The sequence below is a fragment of the Galeopterus variegatus genome, unplaced genomic scaffold (assembly GCF_000696425.1).
Source record: "Galeopterus variegatus unplaced genomic scaffold, G_variegatus-3.0.2 Scaffold9401, whole genome shotgun sequence".
In the NCBI taxonomy this organism is placed as follows: domain Eukaryota; kingdom Metazoa; phylum Chordata; class Mammalia; order Dermoptera; family Cynocephalidae; genus Galeopterus; species Galeopterus variegatus.
The window spans coordinates 33,494-46,668 of NW_007735512.1; the positions used below are offsets into that span (position 1 = coordinate 33,494).

General features: G+C 41.1%; 1 protein-coding gene across 1 annotated transcript; it reads right to left on the bottom strand.

Annotated features, from left to right (window-relative positions):
• Window positions 1-1,112: 1,112 nt before the first annotated feature.
• On the bottom strand, window positions 1,113-10,897 carry WFDC8 (WAP four-disulfide core domain 8; the record flags this gene model as incomplete). The annotated part of the gene is made up of 7 exons (XM_008593608.1): window positions 1,113-1,192; window positions 1,384-1,526; window positions 2,557-2,697; window positions 3,782-3,949; window positions 5,269-5,409; window positions 8,351-8,460; window positions 10,762-10,897. Coding segments are annotated over 6 exons (836 nt in total), but the record flags the coding sequence as incomplete, so codon positions are not given.
• Between the last annotated feature and the right edge of the window lie 2,278 nt (window positions 10,898-13,175).

Sequence of the window (13,175 nt, forward strand, 5' to 3'; positions counted from 1 at the left end):
AAATACATAAACGGAACTACATTCAACCAAAAAGCTTCTGCCCAGCAAGGGACACAATCAACAAAGTGAACAGACAACCTACACAATGGGAGAAAGTGTTTGCAAACCACACATCAGACAAGGGGCTAATATGCAGAATACATAAGGAACTCCAGCAACTCAACAGTAAAGAAACAAATAACCCAATTAAAAAATGGGCAAAGGACCTGAACATTTCTCAAAAAAAGACATACAAATAGCCAATAGGCACAGGAAAAAGTGCTGAACATCACTAATCATCAGTGATGACTGATGAAAACTACAATGAGATATTATCTCACAATGAGATAGCATGGCTATTATCAACGAGATAAAAAATAAATGCTGGCAAGGATGTGGAGAAAAAGAAACTCTCCTACATTGCTGGTGGGAGGGTAAATTAGTACAGCCACTGTGGGAAACAGTATGAAGGTTTCTCAGAGAACTAAAAATAGATCTACACTACGAGCCAGCTATCTCACAAAGGAAATGAAATCAATTTATCAAAATGACACCTGCACTCCCATGTTCATCACAGCACTACTCACAATAGCCAAGAGATGGAATCAACCTAAATGTGCATCAACAGATGAATGGATAAAAAAATCCTGTGGTATAGATACAAAATGGAATACTATCCAGCTATTTAAAAAACTGATATCCTAACATTTGCAGCATCATGGATGGAACTGGAAACCATCATGTTGAGTGAACTAAGCCAGACAAAAAAAGACAAATACCACATGATATCACTCATATGTGGATTCTAAAAAAAAGGGGAAAAAAAGTGGTTTTCATAGAAGTAGAGGGTAGAATAAAGGTCACTAAAGGGTACAAAACTAGACAAATACCACATGATATCACTCATATGTGGATTCTAAAAAAAAGGAAAAAAAAGTGGTTTTCATAGAAGTAGAGGGTAGAATAAAGGTCACTAAAGGGTACAAAACTATGCTATCAACCCTAAGTGAATCATTGTGCAATATATGCATGTATTGAAACAATACACTGCACCCCATGAATATGTACGAATAAATGTTAAAATATCTTAAATAAGTTAATGAATAAAAATAAAATAAGAAACCAGACAGGGATAGATGCCGTTGCCTTTATTTTCAACATTCTTTCAGAGGTTCTACATAGTATAAGAAGACAAGAGAACGAAGTCATGAAGCTGGAAAAAAGCAGAGAAAAATTTATCATCATTTTAGATGATATGATTATATATAAAATCAAAGTAACTTCATTAAATGTTGTTATACTTAATAAGATAATTTGTCAAGATAGTTGTATACAAGACAAACTCACAGCTTTTTATCATACTACTCATAATTAATCATTTTGATGATAACATTTTCTACTTACTATTCATTTTTTGGGTTCCAAACACTTCATTCCACAACGTGAGCAGCACTTCTCTGCCAATGGGCAATCGCTATCTCGCTGGCACCTGGGTTTCTCAATCTTGGCACATACCAAAGGCTTGTGTGGGCAGAAACCTGATTTGACTTTATGGGGTAAAATAGGACACTTGACCTTGAAATACTTGGTCATAATTTGAGACAAATTAGGGGAAATCTTGGGAATTCAAACAGGGTTTTATATTAATGAAGCTTTGTACCCTTCCCCTTACAGTAATAAAAGAGTGGAGGAGGCAGATTATCAACTTTCTATGACTAAGAACTTAAGGAGCATCAAAAAATTCTTGCCATCTCTAACTTATCTCCTGCCTGCCCCTACAGAATTAATGGATTCGAGTTATATAATCCTAGACTACCAGAGGTGGAAGGACTATTAGAAAGCACCCAGAACTTCCTTGTTTTATAAATTGTAGGAATTGAGAACCATACAGGGGGAAGTGAGTTGCCCAACGCCATGCAAACAGCCAGTAGAAAATTTGAATTTGGTTAAAAAGCCTTGACTCTTGTCACCATACTATGCTGTACCTTCAAACAATGATAACCCTGGGACTTCATGGGGAAATGAGCACCAGCCTTAGCAGCTGGAGAGCTGGCTTCTACCCCAACAGCATTTGCTACCAGTCTTTCCCCAGCCCACCTTACAGGATATGAATATGATGCACATGCTCTAAAGTTCTGTGCAGAAATTAGGGTTTATTAGGAATACACCTAATGGATATATATATGTGTGTGTATACATGTATGCGTGTACACATACATATATATGTATATGTGTATATATATGCACACATACATATTTACACATACATATATTTAAAAAAAAATCAGTGGATATTTTCACCTTGCAGGTCATTGAAGAATGACACTCAGAAAAAATAAGTTTCCTTGGGGAAGAATGGAGATTGATACCATGCACTGATTGACTTTGAAGAAGAGCACAATGGTCTTCAGAGGTCTGGAGGTCAACAAGAGAACACTGATTGGGCATTGAAAGATGAAAGATCCTCAAGGGTCCTCAAGGTCAACCCAAGGGGCATCTGAGGTTCAATACACCCTGCATTCCATGACATAGCAGTCATATGCCCAGTAGTTTGGGAGATATACCCTCAGTCCTCACCCGTCCAGGCGTCAGCACAAACAAAGCCACACCTGGATTCACAACACTTTTCTTTCTCAGAGCAATCAATGTCACTCTTACATGAATCTGGACACTCCATACGGCCCTTGAAAGGGAAGTGTGGGCACTCTCCTTCCCTGACTAAAACAAGAACAGATGTTAGAGTTTTTAAACCCCATCCCATCTCATCACCCTTCAAACAGCTTTTCCTTCTTTCTCTTCAGAGCTAGTATCTGTTTTTGCAAACTGATTCACCTGACCCTGTCCATCTCCAGTAGCCTGTGGAGGAATGAAACGTCTCATCATATCATGGGATATGGTAAAATGAGTGCTGGGCCTGATGCCCCAAGGTAAAGTCCCAGTCCTGTCACTTAATGAGTGACTTCAGTTTCCTTCTTTATAAAATGGAGGTTATTACGTGAAATCTACACAAATCCACGTAAGCCATTTTAGGGGATTTGGTTTTACTTCGACTGAAATGGGGAACCATTGCAGTGGTCTCAGTAGAAGAGAGACATGATCTGACTCACGTTTTGAAAGAATTGTTGTGGCTATTGTGCTGAGAATAGACTGTAAGAAGGCAAGGATAAGAGCAGGGAGACCTTTTAGGAGGCTGTTGTAGTAATCTGGGTGAGAAGATGGCACTCAGATTAGGGTGGCAGCTTGGGAGGTGATAAGAAGTGGTCAGATTCTGGATCTATTTTCAAGGTATAACTAAAATTATTTCCTAACTTAATGTATGTTAATTGAGAAAGAGAGTGATTTGGAAGTTTTTCCAACCAAGATGGGAAGAACTGTGGGCAGAGCAGGTTTGGGGTGTGGTAGTGAAGATAAAGGGATTCAGTTTAAGACAGGTTAAGTGTGAGATCCAGGTGGCGGTGCAGGGTAGACAACTAGAGTTTGGGTGTCAGATTCAGGCTGGAGATACAACTTGTAGGACTTGGCTCTCAGGTCCCACCAGCAAAAATTTAACATGTTATGTGTACTAGATCATTTTGGGGCATAATGATTCCCTTAGGTAAATACTATTATTATCCCCATTTCATAGACAAGAAAACTGAATCTCACAAAGGCAGGGGACTGGCCCCAAGCCTCCCAACCCATGAATGACAGAGGAAATTCTTGAGCCAAGTAAGTTTAACCTCAAAGCCTGAGCCTATAACTGCAGTAGCATGCTATTTCTAGTTAAACTAGGTCCTCAGACAGCCAGGGATATGGGTCTCACCAACTAACAGGCAGGCCTTGTTGCAGTCATCCCTGCTGAGGAAGTTGTTGGCATTCCCAGAGCAGCCCCTATATGAAAAGGGTCTGCAGCGATGATTTTCAATGTCAAAATACCAGTGCTGCACAATACTTTCACAGCCTCCTGGGTCTAAGGGTAGCATACAGGGTTCTGAGGGCAGGAAATTAATAGAGAAGAACACAAAGAGTAGAGACAAAAAAAAGGAGGGTCAGGTCTTCAGCCTTTGTCATAGTCCACAGTGTTATCATTCAAGTCATAAAAAGAGACATGGTGAAAAAAAAAAAAAAAGTCCTAGTCCTAGCTCTACTACTAATATTCTATGCTGTATAACACCTCTGATCATCACTTCTTCCTTGCAAAGTATATTATGAAGAGCATATGAGAAAACTTTGGAGCGTACCTTTCTTTTCCATGGCTGTGAGCTTTGGGAGGGCAAGACTCATTCAGCAACTATATCCAAAGTGTCTAATAAAGTGCCTGGTACATAGAAGGAATGAAATACCAAGGAAGAAAAAAAACAGCCCCTGATGTTTGAAAACTGATCTGACCCTTACACTTAAGCCATGTTGTTCCCCTGCTGGACATAAAAAAAATCTCCCTGGACATCCACATCAAGAAGGTCATTCTGAGATCATGATAAAGTGAGACAAAAATGAGATCACTGTGAAACCCACAAAATACAAAACACCTCCCTCTCCTAGACAATGTGAGTGACATGTTTCTGTACCAATCACAGCTTTGTCGTCACTGTAGTCTGCCCTCCCTATAGATAAAATTCACTGAGATACCCAGTCACAGAATTGACCCTACTTTCTAACAGAACCCAATCTAGAGCAAAGCTCACTTTTTTAGACACTGCCCCAAATTACGCAGTCAAAGCCCAAATCCTATTGTAGATTCTTTCTAACAGCTTCTTACTGAGATGCCTCATGGTTGTCTATGGTGAACATTCTCCCTCACTGCAATGAGTAAAAACCTGGCTTGTTCAACTACAGGTTCCTGGCCAAAGGGCATTAACAACAGATATTCATTGAATGAATGAATGAATCTTTATAAAATGCACAGTTCCACATGTAGATTAGAGGCTCAGAAGTTTGATTTATCAGAAAACATCTTTGAAGGCTGAAGAGTCCAAAGACAAGGCCAGCATCTGCTTAGATGAGGCTTGATTTTGCCACAGTGCCAACAACGGTTTCTTGACACTGTGAGCATATGTAAATTATTAGTTATTTGTGAATGATTCAATGTTGGACCAAAGAAGACTGCTGTCAATATTATCTAATTGATGTCCACCCCACTTAGACTCATGGTTTGTACTGGAGGGTTGGGAGTTGAATTAGAGAATGAGAAAAACATGTAACCTGGCCTCTTTGTCCTGCTATCCAAAGGAATCTTTCAGCCAGTTCTGCACAGAGCAAGAAGTGGGAAACCTCAACAGGCACCTCTGCCCTCGACCTAAATGCCACTACCTTGGTATGGATCCATGCACTTCTTTCCACAGGCAAAAGAGCAGCACTTCAGGTAGCCACGGCAGTCCGAATCCACTTTGCACCACTCTGTAACTTTAATTTCACAGGTGAGCCTCTCTTTGGGGCACACTCCTGGCTTCTCTGCAAGAAAGAAATGTTCATACTCACACCCCTTGGAAGTTTTAGCTCTTCTCCTCCCATGGAAAACGTGAGCAGTGAAATTCCTTTAGCCCTATCTTCTACCTTCAATTCTCAGCTCTTGTGCCTATATTTAGGGGCCAGGTCTGTCTCTCACCACTCTTAGCCCATTTAGATGAATCTGAATCAGGAATTTTTGACCAGGAGGAACTGAAAGAGAAGCATCTTAGATTCCAGGGCAGAGGGATAGGTAGAGACCAAGACCCTTGCCTTAAATTCAGGAGCTCCATTCTCTTCTTTAAATCTAATACTTTTACTGCTTAATTCTTCAGCCTCCAGTATCTTAGTTGATAGGGGAAATTAGTAAAGAGTGGTGGAAACATCATGGAAATAGGCATCAGGAGGTCTGACTATGGCCCTTGACTCCTGGTGAACTCAAGACCAATCTGAGTTCAACTGTACAACTTCTAAGTTACCTCTAAAGGGAGAAGAAATGGTGGAGTGGAAGGAGCACTATAGTCAAACAGACCTGGCTTGGGAGCCTGGCTCCAACACTAACTAGCTAAATAATCTTGGGAAAGTATCTCCTTTGTCTGAGTCATAAGTTTTCCACCTGTAAAATGAAAGTGACCACCCCAACCTTACAGGCTGCTTATAAGAATTAAGTGGGATGATGTCCATAATGCACTTATCGCAGTGCTTGGCACACGGCAAGAGCTCAGTAGATATGGGGTTGCTTCCTTTCATTTTTAGAGCAAGGCATGGCTTCCTGATTTCAGTGCTTGAAGCAGGCGGAATTCTAAAGTTGCACCCCGCCAAGATTCCCGTCCTCCAGTTATTGAATCAAATGCTAATCAAGGCACTGCTGTGAAGGGATTTTGCAGATATAATTAAAGTCACAAGTCAGCTGACCTTAAGATACAGAGATTATCTAAGTGGGTAATTATATGTGATTATCCCATTCAGTTGGGTCATTTAAAAGCAGAGTTTTCTTCTGGTTGGTAAAGAAAAAGAAGTCAGAGAGATTCAAACTATGAGGAGTCAACACGCTTGGTAGCTTTGAAGAAGGTCAAGGCCAATTGCCAAGGAATGAGGGTGGCCTCAAGAGGCTGACAGCCAATAAGAAAATGGGAGCCTCAGTCCTACAACTGCAAGGAAATTATGTTGCTAATAACCAGTGAGCTAGGAAGAGGATCCTGAATCCCAAATGAGAACTGCAACCCCGGCTGACACTTTGATCTCAGCCTGGTGTGAACCTGAGCATAGAATCCAGATGCACCATGCCAGACTTCTGACCTACAGATAATTTGTTATGCAGCAAAGGATAGTTAATTGTGTTGAATGTGGCTCCATGGCTGTCAACTGAGCATCTCTCCAGTGACATATGATCAAAGAGACACGATCTTTTTGAATACTATTAAGTCTTGGAATTACAGAACTTTAGAATTGGAAGGACCATATTTATCATTAGCACCAATCTCCGGTTTCATAGGTTTTTAAAAAATGAATTCAGATAGGATAATACAGTGACCTAGGGGCAGATCTGGGACTCACAATCCAGGACTCAATTCAGAAGCTCCATGTCTTCCCTGAGGACTTGCCACTGAAACTTTTAGTACTTCCCCACTATCTTTCTCACCCTTCATTCCACCTTTCATGCAACTGCCAAGGATGGCCTGACACTAAGAGAAGCATATGGTTCCTAATCTGGAGTGTACATCAAAATCATCTGCACGTCTTAAAACTCTGGATTGAATCAGAATCCCTAAAAAAGTGAGGCCTATGGGTGTCACTTTTTAAAAAGACCCTGGCTGATCCTGAAGCAGGCAGTTGGACACCAGGAGGCAGGCTACTACCTGGAAACCATTGTTTTAGGTTTGAGTTCAGAGAGAGTCAAGTAAGTCAAATAGGAGCACCTCCAAAGGGGTAAAGAAGCATAGAAAGGGAAACTTTGGGAAGATGAACATAAACCTCCCATCTCACCAGTATTGGCTCCAGCCTCCTTCCTGCTTCCAGGAGCCATTTAAGCCTTTAGTTGCGTTTCAGTCATTATAGCTCCTTTCCCCATTGTCAGTTTGAATCCTCACTTAGAACCTCCCCTGTCCCTGGTTAGCGCTTCTCAGTCACTTACCTTGTGTGTATAGTCTCCTCCCTGATCCATGCACCCCAGGGGTGCCTCTGCATTTAGTAGGGATGATCCCCAAAGTTCTGGTCTCATCTGTCTCCTGACATTCCTTGACACATACTCCCTGGGTGATCACATCTATTCCCACAATCTCGACTGTGATTCCCATGTCTCCCTCCAGACCCATCCTCTATTTCAAACTAAAGACCCTTATTTCCAGCTGCCTAGGGAAAACACCATTTGGCTGTCTCATAAGCACCTCTGTTCCAACATGTTTAAATCAGAAATAGTGTCTCCCATGCCTAAGCAGCACCTCCTTACTCTGTGTTCCCCATTTTGATATTTGGCATCAACAGTTCCAGTCTGTTATTAGAATCCAGAGATTCATTCCTCCCTCTTTGCCATCCCAGCAGCCTATCAGTCACGGACCTCAGTCATTTCTATCTCCCAAATCTCTCTCTAAACCCCACCTCCTCTACCTCTTTGCTGCCGCTTCCTCAGATCAACATCTGACCTCATTTCATCTCCCTCCTCAACTATTGCAATAGCTTCCTCGTTGGTCCTCTCTTCTCAGGCTCACGCCTAGTGACTCCTTAATTTTAAAAAGTTAAACACAAAAAAGACACATATCAGGAAAAGTTAGGGAAATAATTCAGGGGGAACAGGTGAGGGAAGGATTTAGAGGGCCCAGGGTGTTCAGCAAGGGTGGCTCTCTGTGACCCTAAATCCTCATCTGACACTGGTTCTTGCCTCGTGTTTGACCCTCAGTCCCCAAGAATGCCTCCTAAGGAAGAGTGGCTGCAGCTTTTCTGAACCCACGTTTGATTTTGTTGGCCAGCGATGCAGAAGTCTGATCCAAAGACAGGGAGAGCAGCAACAGGAAAGCTACATTACTCCAGGAAAAGGCAGAGCTATGGAGAGGAACGTTCCTGCAGGAATGAAAAGAAGAGGGGAAGGAGTTAGGCACAACCCAGAGAGAGACACAAAATGTATGCAGAGGACACTTAGAGATGATCCACAGATTCCCTTAGTTCACAGGTGGGGAAACTGAGACCCAGTCTGAGGAAGGGATTCATTTGAGGTCAGATGGGGAATTAGGGTAGGTTTAGGACATTCAGTTCCTGGATCTCCCCCAATTGCCCTATACTCTGCCATGATGCTGTACCCTGTCCTACCCAGACACTGACCATTGTCTCGCTCCTAGGTAAGAGGCCACACCTGAACAATCACAGCAATTTATTTGTCACACTCCGAAGGCTGGTTTGTCCACAGTCACTCCTGGGGCAACCCCAGACAATAGTGAGCAGTTTTTCTTCATTCCACTGATTACAGAAATGGAAGGTACGATATTTTCCAGAGGGCCTGGGTAGACCCTATTGTAGGGCCTTGGTGCTCCAGAAGCAAAAATGATCTCAGATGACTTTGGGTTAACAAAGTGATTCCTCTTATTCCTTCTAGTGCTATCCAAGCCTAGAATGTTATGATACTCCCGGACAACCAGATGAGCAAATGATCTTCCCCCATTTACACAAGTCCCCATTTTTCACATGTCTCTTCCTGACCCTTACTAGGGTATTTCAAAAAGTTTGTGGAAAAATAGAATTAAAAGATAATATGAATCTTTACATAAGATTTTGAAGTACCCTTGTATGTATGTCTTACTATAGTAACTCTTGGAGTAAATGCATTTCAAAAACAGAGAGAGAGAGAGAGAGAAAGAGAGAGAGAGGAGGAGGAGGAAGAAGAAAGGGGAGTAAGAAATGGAAAGAGAGAATGTCTTTAAGCCAAGTATGCATCTTTATTGGTGGAACTTCAGACACTGGTAAGCTATGAAGATTATTTTGGAGTAGAGTCTTAACCAGAGCTCCTTGAGCCAAAGTGTATGGCTCCCTAAGAGTAAATACTTGTGGCAATTTATCCCCCTTCCCCTATTTTTCAGAATTCTAATCCTGTATCCTCCCCAAATTTTGTAACAGTGCCTGGACTGTTCAGTAATGGGAATTATGAACCCAAACACGGTGATCTTGATTTTGGTTCTGGTTTGGTCACTTACAACTACAGTATATCTTGGATCCTCAGTTTCTTCATCTGGTAAATGGGAAGAATGCAACCAACCTGGCAGCTTTGTTGTCACTGTAGGGATTAAGATGAGCTAGTGTGAAGATTTGATGAAGTGTTATGGAGTGGTAGAAAACTTAGCATTTGAAGTTAGACCTGACTTCACATCCTGGATCTACCACTTACCAGCTGTGTGGTCTTGACTCAGTCACTTAACTTCAGTGAGACCTAGTTTTTCATAAAGGAAATAATAATAACACTACTTCATGGACATCAGAATTAATTGAACTGTTTCTGTATAGCATGAGAACTTTCATATAGTTATTGCTTAATATATTTCAGTGAATAAGCAAATAACAATAATATAGTGAATGCCAAAAAATGGTACATATTACCTTTTTAAGCTTTTAAGTTTTCTGGTCAGAGAATGTATATAATTACTTTGGTTCCCCTAAAAGATTAGCAAAGGCCCTATGGTACCTTAAGTTCTTATGATCACGTCACCCTTTTGGTTTGAAATTTCACCCTTTGACTTAGTGACATATATTAACCCAGTCTTGAGAATTATTTGATCATATTAGCCTGTCGGTTAGTAGAAAGCAGATCTCCTGGGATGGGGAGGAACACAGATTAATAGGATTGCCAAATACAATAGAAGATGTCCAGTTATTTTTAGTATAAGTATATCCCATGCAATATAAGGAACGTAGTTATACTAAAAAATCATTTGTTGTTTATCTGACATTCAAATTTAACTGGTCATCCTGTATTTTCATTTGCTAAATCTGGCAACTTTAACACAGAATGAATTCATAGTAGCTTGTAGCTAGTTAGTAGAAAGCCCCAGAGGGGGCTTTGTTTGGGCAAGAACCTATAAAACATGAGTCTTTTGAGAAACAAACAAAAATAATTGGGGAGGTTTCACAGTGGGGGTCCTGAAGAACTAGGGCAGACATGGAACCCATAGGTACAAAGATGCTGTAGTAATAATAAACTGGAAATAAAAGAGACTTTGATTAAGTCCAGGTTCCACCATCAACTCACTATGTCAACTTGGGCTACTTTCACCTCAGTATACCTATTTGAGAAATAAATGTATTTGACTAGATAAGTCCTGTTCATGCTGGGGTACCCACACCTCCCAGGACATAGGAAGATTTTCCAGGAGTTACACAGGCAAAGAGGAATTTAAGGACATTATATCCTGATTCTTACATTCCTCATTTACTTTTTCCTGACGTTGATCTACCTCAGAGTGAGCCTGCAGCGTGAAGGTCTCCTTTTCAATCTCTCTTCCATAAAATCCTTCTTTAAACAAAAACAAAACCAAAAACTACTACTTTTTAAAATATTGAAATGTAATCAATTATACATATTTGTTGGGTACAGAGCTGAATATCAAGTATACTTATGTGATGACCAAATCAGGATAATTAGTATTTGCATCACTGCAAAATGTAATCATTCTTTGTGACCCTTCACCAGTTTCTCACTAACCCCGCTCCCACTCCTTGTTTCCCACCTCTAGTGACCACAGTTCTGTTCTCTCCTTTTAAAAGTTCACTGTATTATTGTGATTGTTGTATCTCTCTTTCTTATTTATTTGTTTATTTTTTAGCTCCTACTTATGCATGAGAATATGGGGTATTTCACTTTCCGTGCTTGATTTATTTCACTTAACATAATTTTCTCCAAGCTCATCCACGTTGCTGCTAATGGCAGGATTTCATTCATTTTTTATGGCTGAGTAGATACCATCATATAAATACACCTCATTTTCTGTATCCAGTCATCTGTCAATGGACATTTAGGTTGGTTCCAAATCTTGAGTATTGTAAATACAGCTGTGATAAACATGGCAGTGTGGGTATTTCTTTGATATGACGATTTCCATTCCTTTGGGTATATACCCAGAAGTGGGATTGCTGGATTGTATAGCGGTTCTATCTGTAGTTGTTTGAGAAACCTCCATACTGTTTACCATAATGGCTGCACTAACTTTTTCCGCATCCTCATCAGCATTTGTTATTCTCTGTCTTTTTGATAATAGCTAGTCCAACTAAGATGGTACAATATCTCAGTGTGGTTTTGATTTGCATTTCCCAGATGATTAGTAATGTTGAGCGTTTTTTCGTGTATCTGTTAGCTATTTGTATGTCTCGCTTTGAAAAATTTGGATCAGCTACTTTGCCCATTTTTTAATTGGATTATTTGGTTTTTTTACTGTCAAGTTGTTTGAATTCCTTTTATATTCTGGATATTAATCCCTTGTCGCATGCATAGTTTGCAAATATTTTCTCCCATCTGTAGGTTGCCTTTCCACTCTGTTGATTGTTTCCTTTGCACAAACAAAAACTTTTTGATACAATCCCGTTTATTTTTTCTTTTGTTGCCTGTGTTTTTAAGACCTTATTCATAAAGTCTTTGCCAAATCCTACATTCTACAGTGTTTCCCCTCTGTTTTCTTCTAGGAATTTTATAGTTTTAGGTCTTATATTTAGTTTTTAATGCATTTTGAGTTGATTTTGGTATATGGCAAGGGTCTAGTTTCATTATTCTGCACATAGATGTCCAGTCTCCCCAGCACCATTTCTAGAAGAGGCTGTCTTTTTTCCAATGTATGTTCTTGGTATTTTTATTGAAGATAACTTGGCTGTTAAGTATGTGGATTGATTTCTGGGTTCTCTATTCTGTTCCATTGGTCCACGTATCTGTTTTTATGCCAGTACTGTGCTGTTTTGGTTACTATGGCTTTGCCAACCTATAGAGCTATAGACACTAGTACTTATTCCTCCTATATAGCTGTAATTTTGTATCTGTTGACCAACCTTTCCCTATGCCTTACTCCTTCCACCCTTCCCAGCCGCTAGTAACCACTATTCTACTTTCCACTTTTTTTAAGAAAATGTAATTTTATTAATATTAGTTTTTACATTCTAGGATGTTGTTGCAGAGCACCTGGGAGGAAGGGGGAGAGGGGAAAGGGGAAGGAAATGGGATGGGAAAAGGAGGAAGGAGGAGGGGCAGGATTGAATACTGTGGCACTCCCTTCATTCCCACAGGAGGGACCGGGAGGCTTCCAGTGGTGGCTTGGTCATTGCTGGGCTGGGTACAGGTGTCAGGGGATGTGGCAAAAGCCCTCACCCCCCCCACCATCCCAGCTTGGGAACTTGGGGCTCTTCTTGCTGCAGCTTGGTATTCATCAACGGGCTGGCTGCACATGTTGGGGGATGTGGCTGAGGCCCTTGGACCCCCACCACCTCGGGTCAGCAGAGCCCAGAGCACTTCCTGTGGCAGCTCCTACTTTCCACTTTTTTTAAGAAAATGTAATTTTATTAATATTAGTTTTTACATTCTAGGATGTTGTTGCAGAGCACCTGGGAGGAAGGGGGAGAGGGGAAAGGGGAAGGAAATGGGATGGGAAAAGGAGGAAGGAGGAGGGGCAGGATTGAATACTGTGGCACTCCCTTCATTCCCACAGGAGGGACCGGGAGGCTTCCAGTGGTGGCTTGGTCATTGCTGGGCTGGGTACAGGTGTCAGGGGATGTGGCAAAAGCCCTCACCCCCCACCATCCCAGCTTGGGAA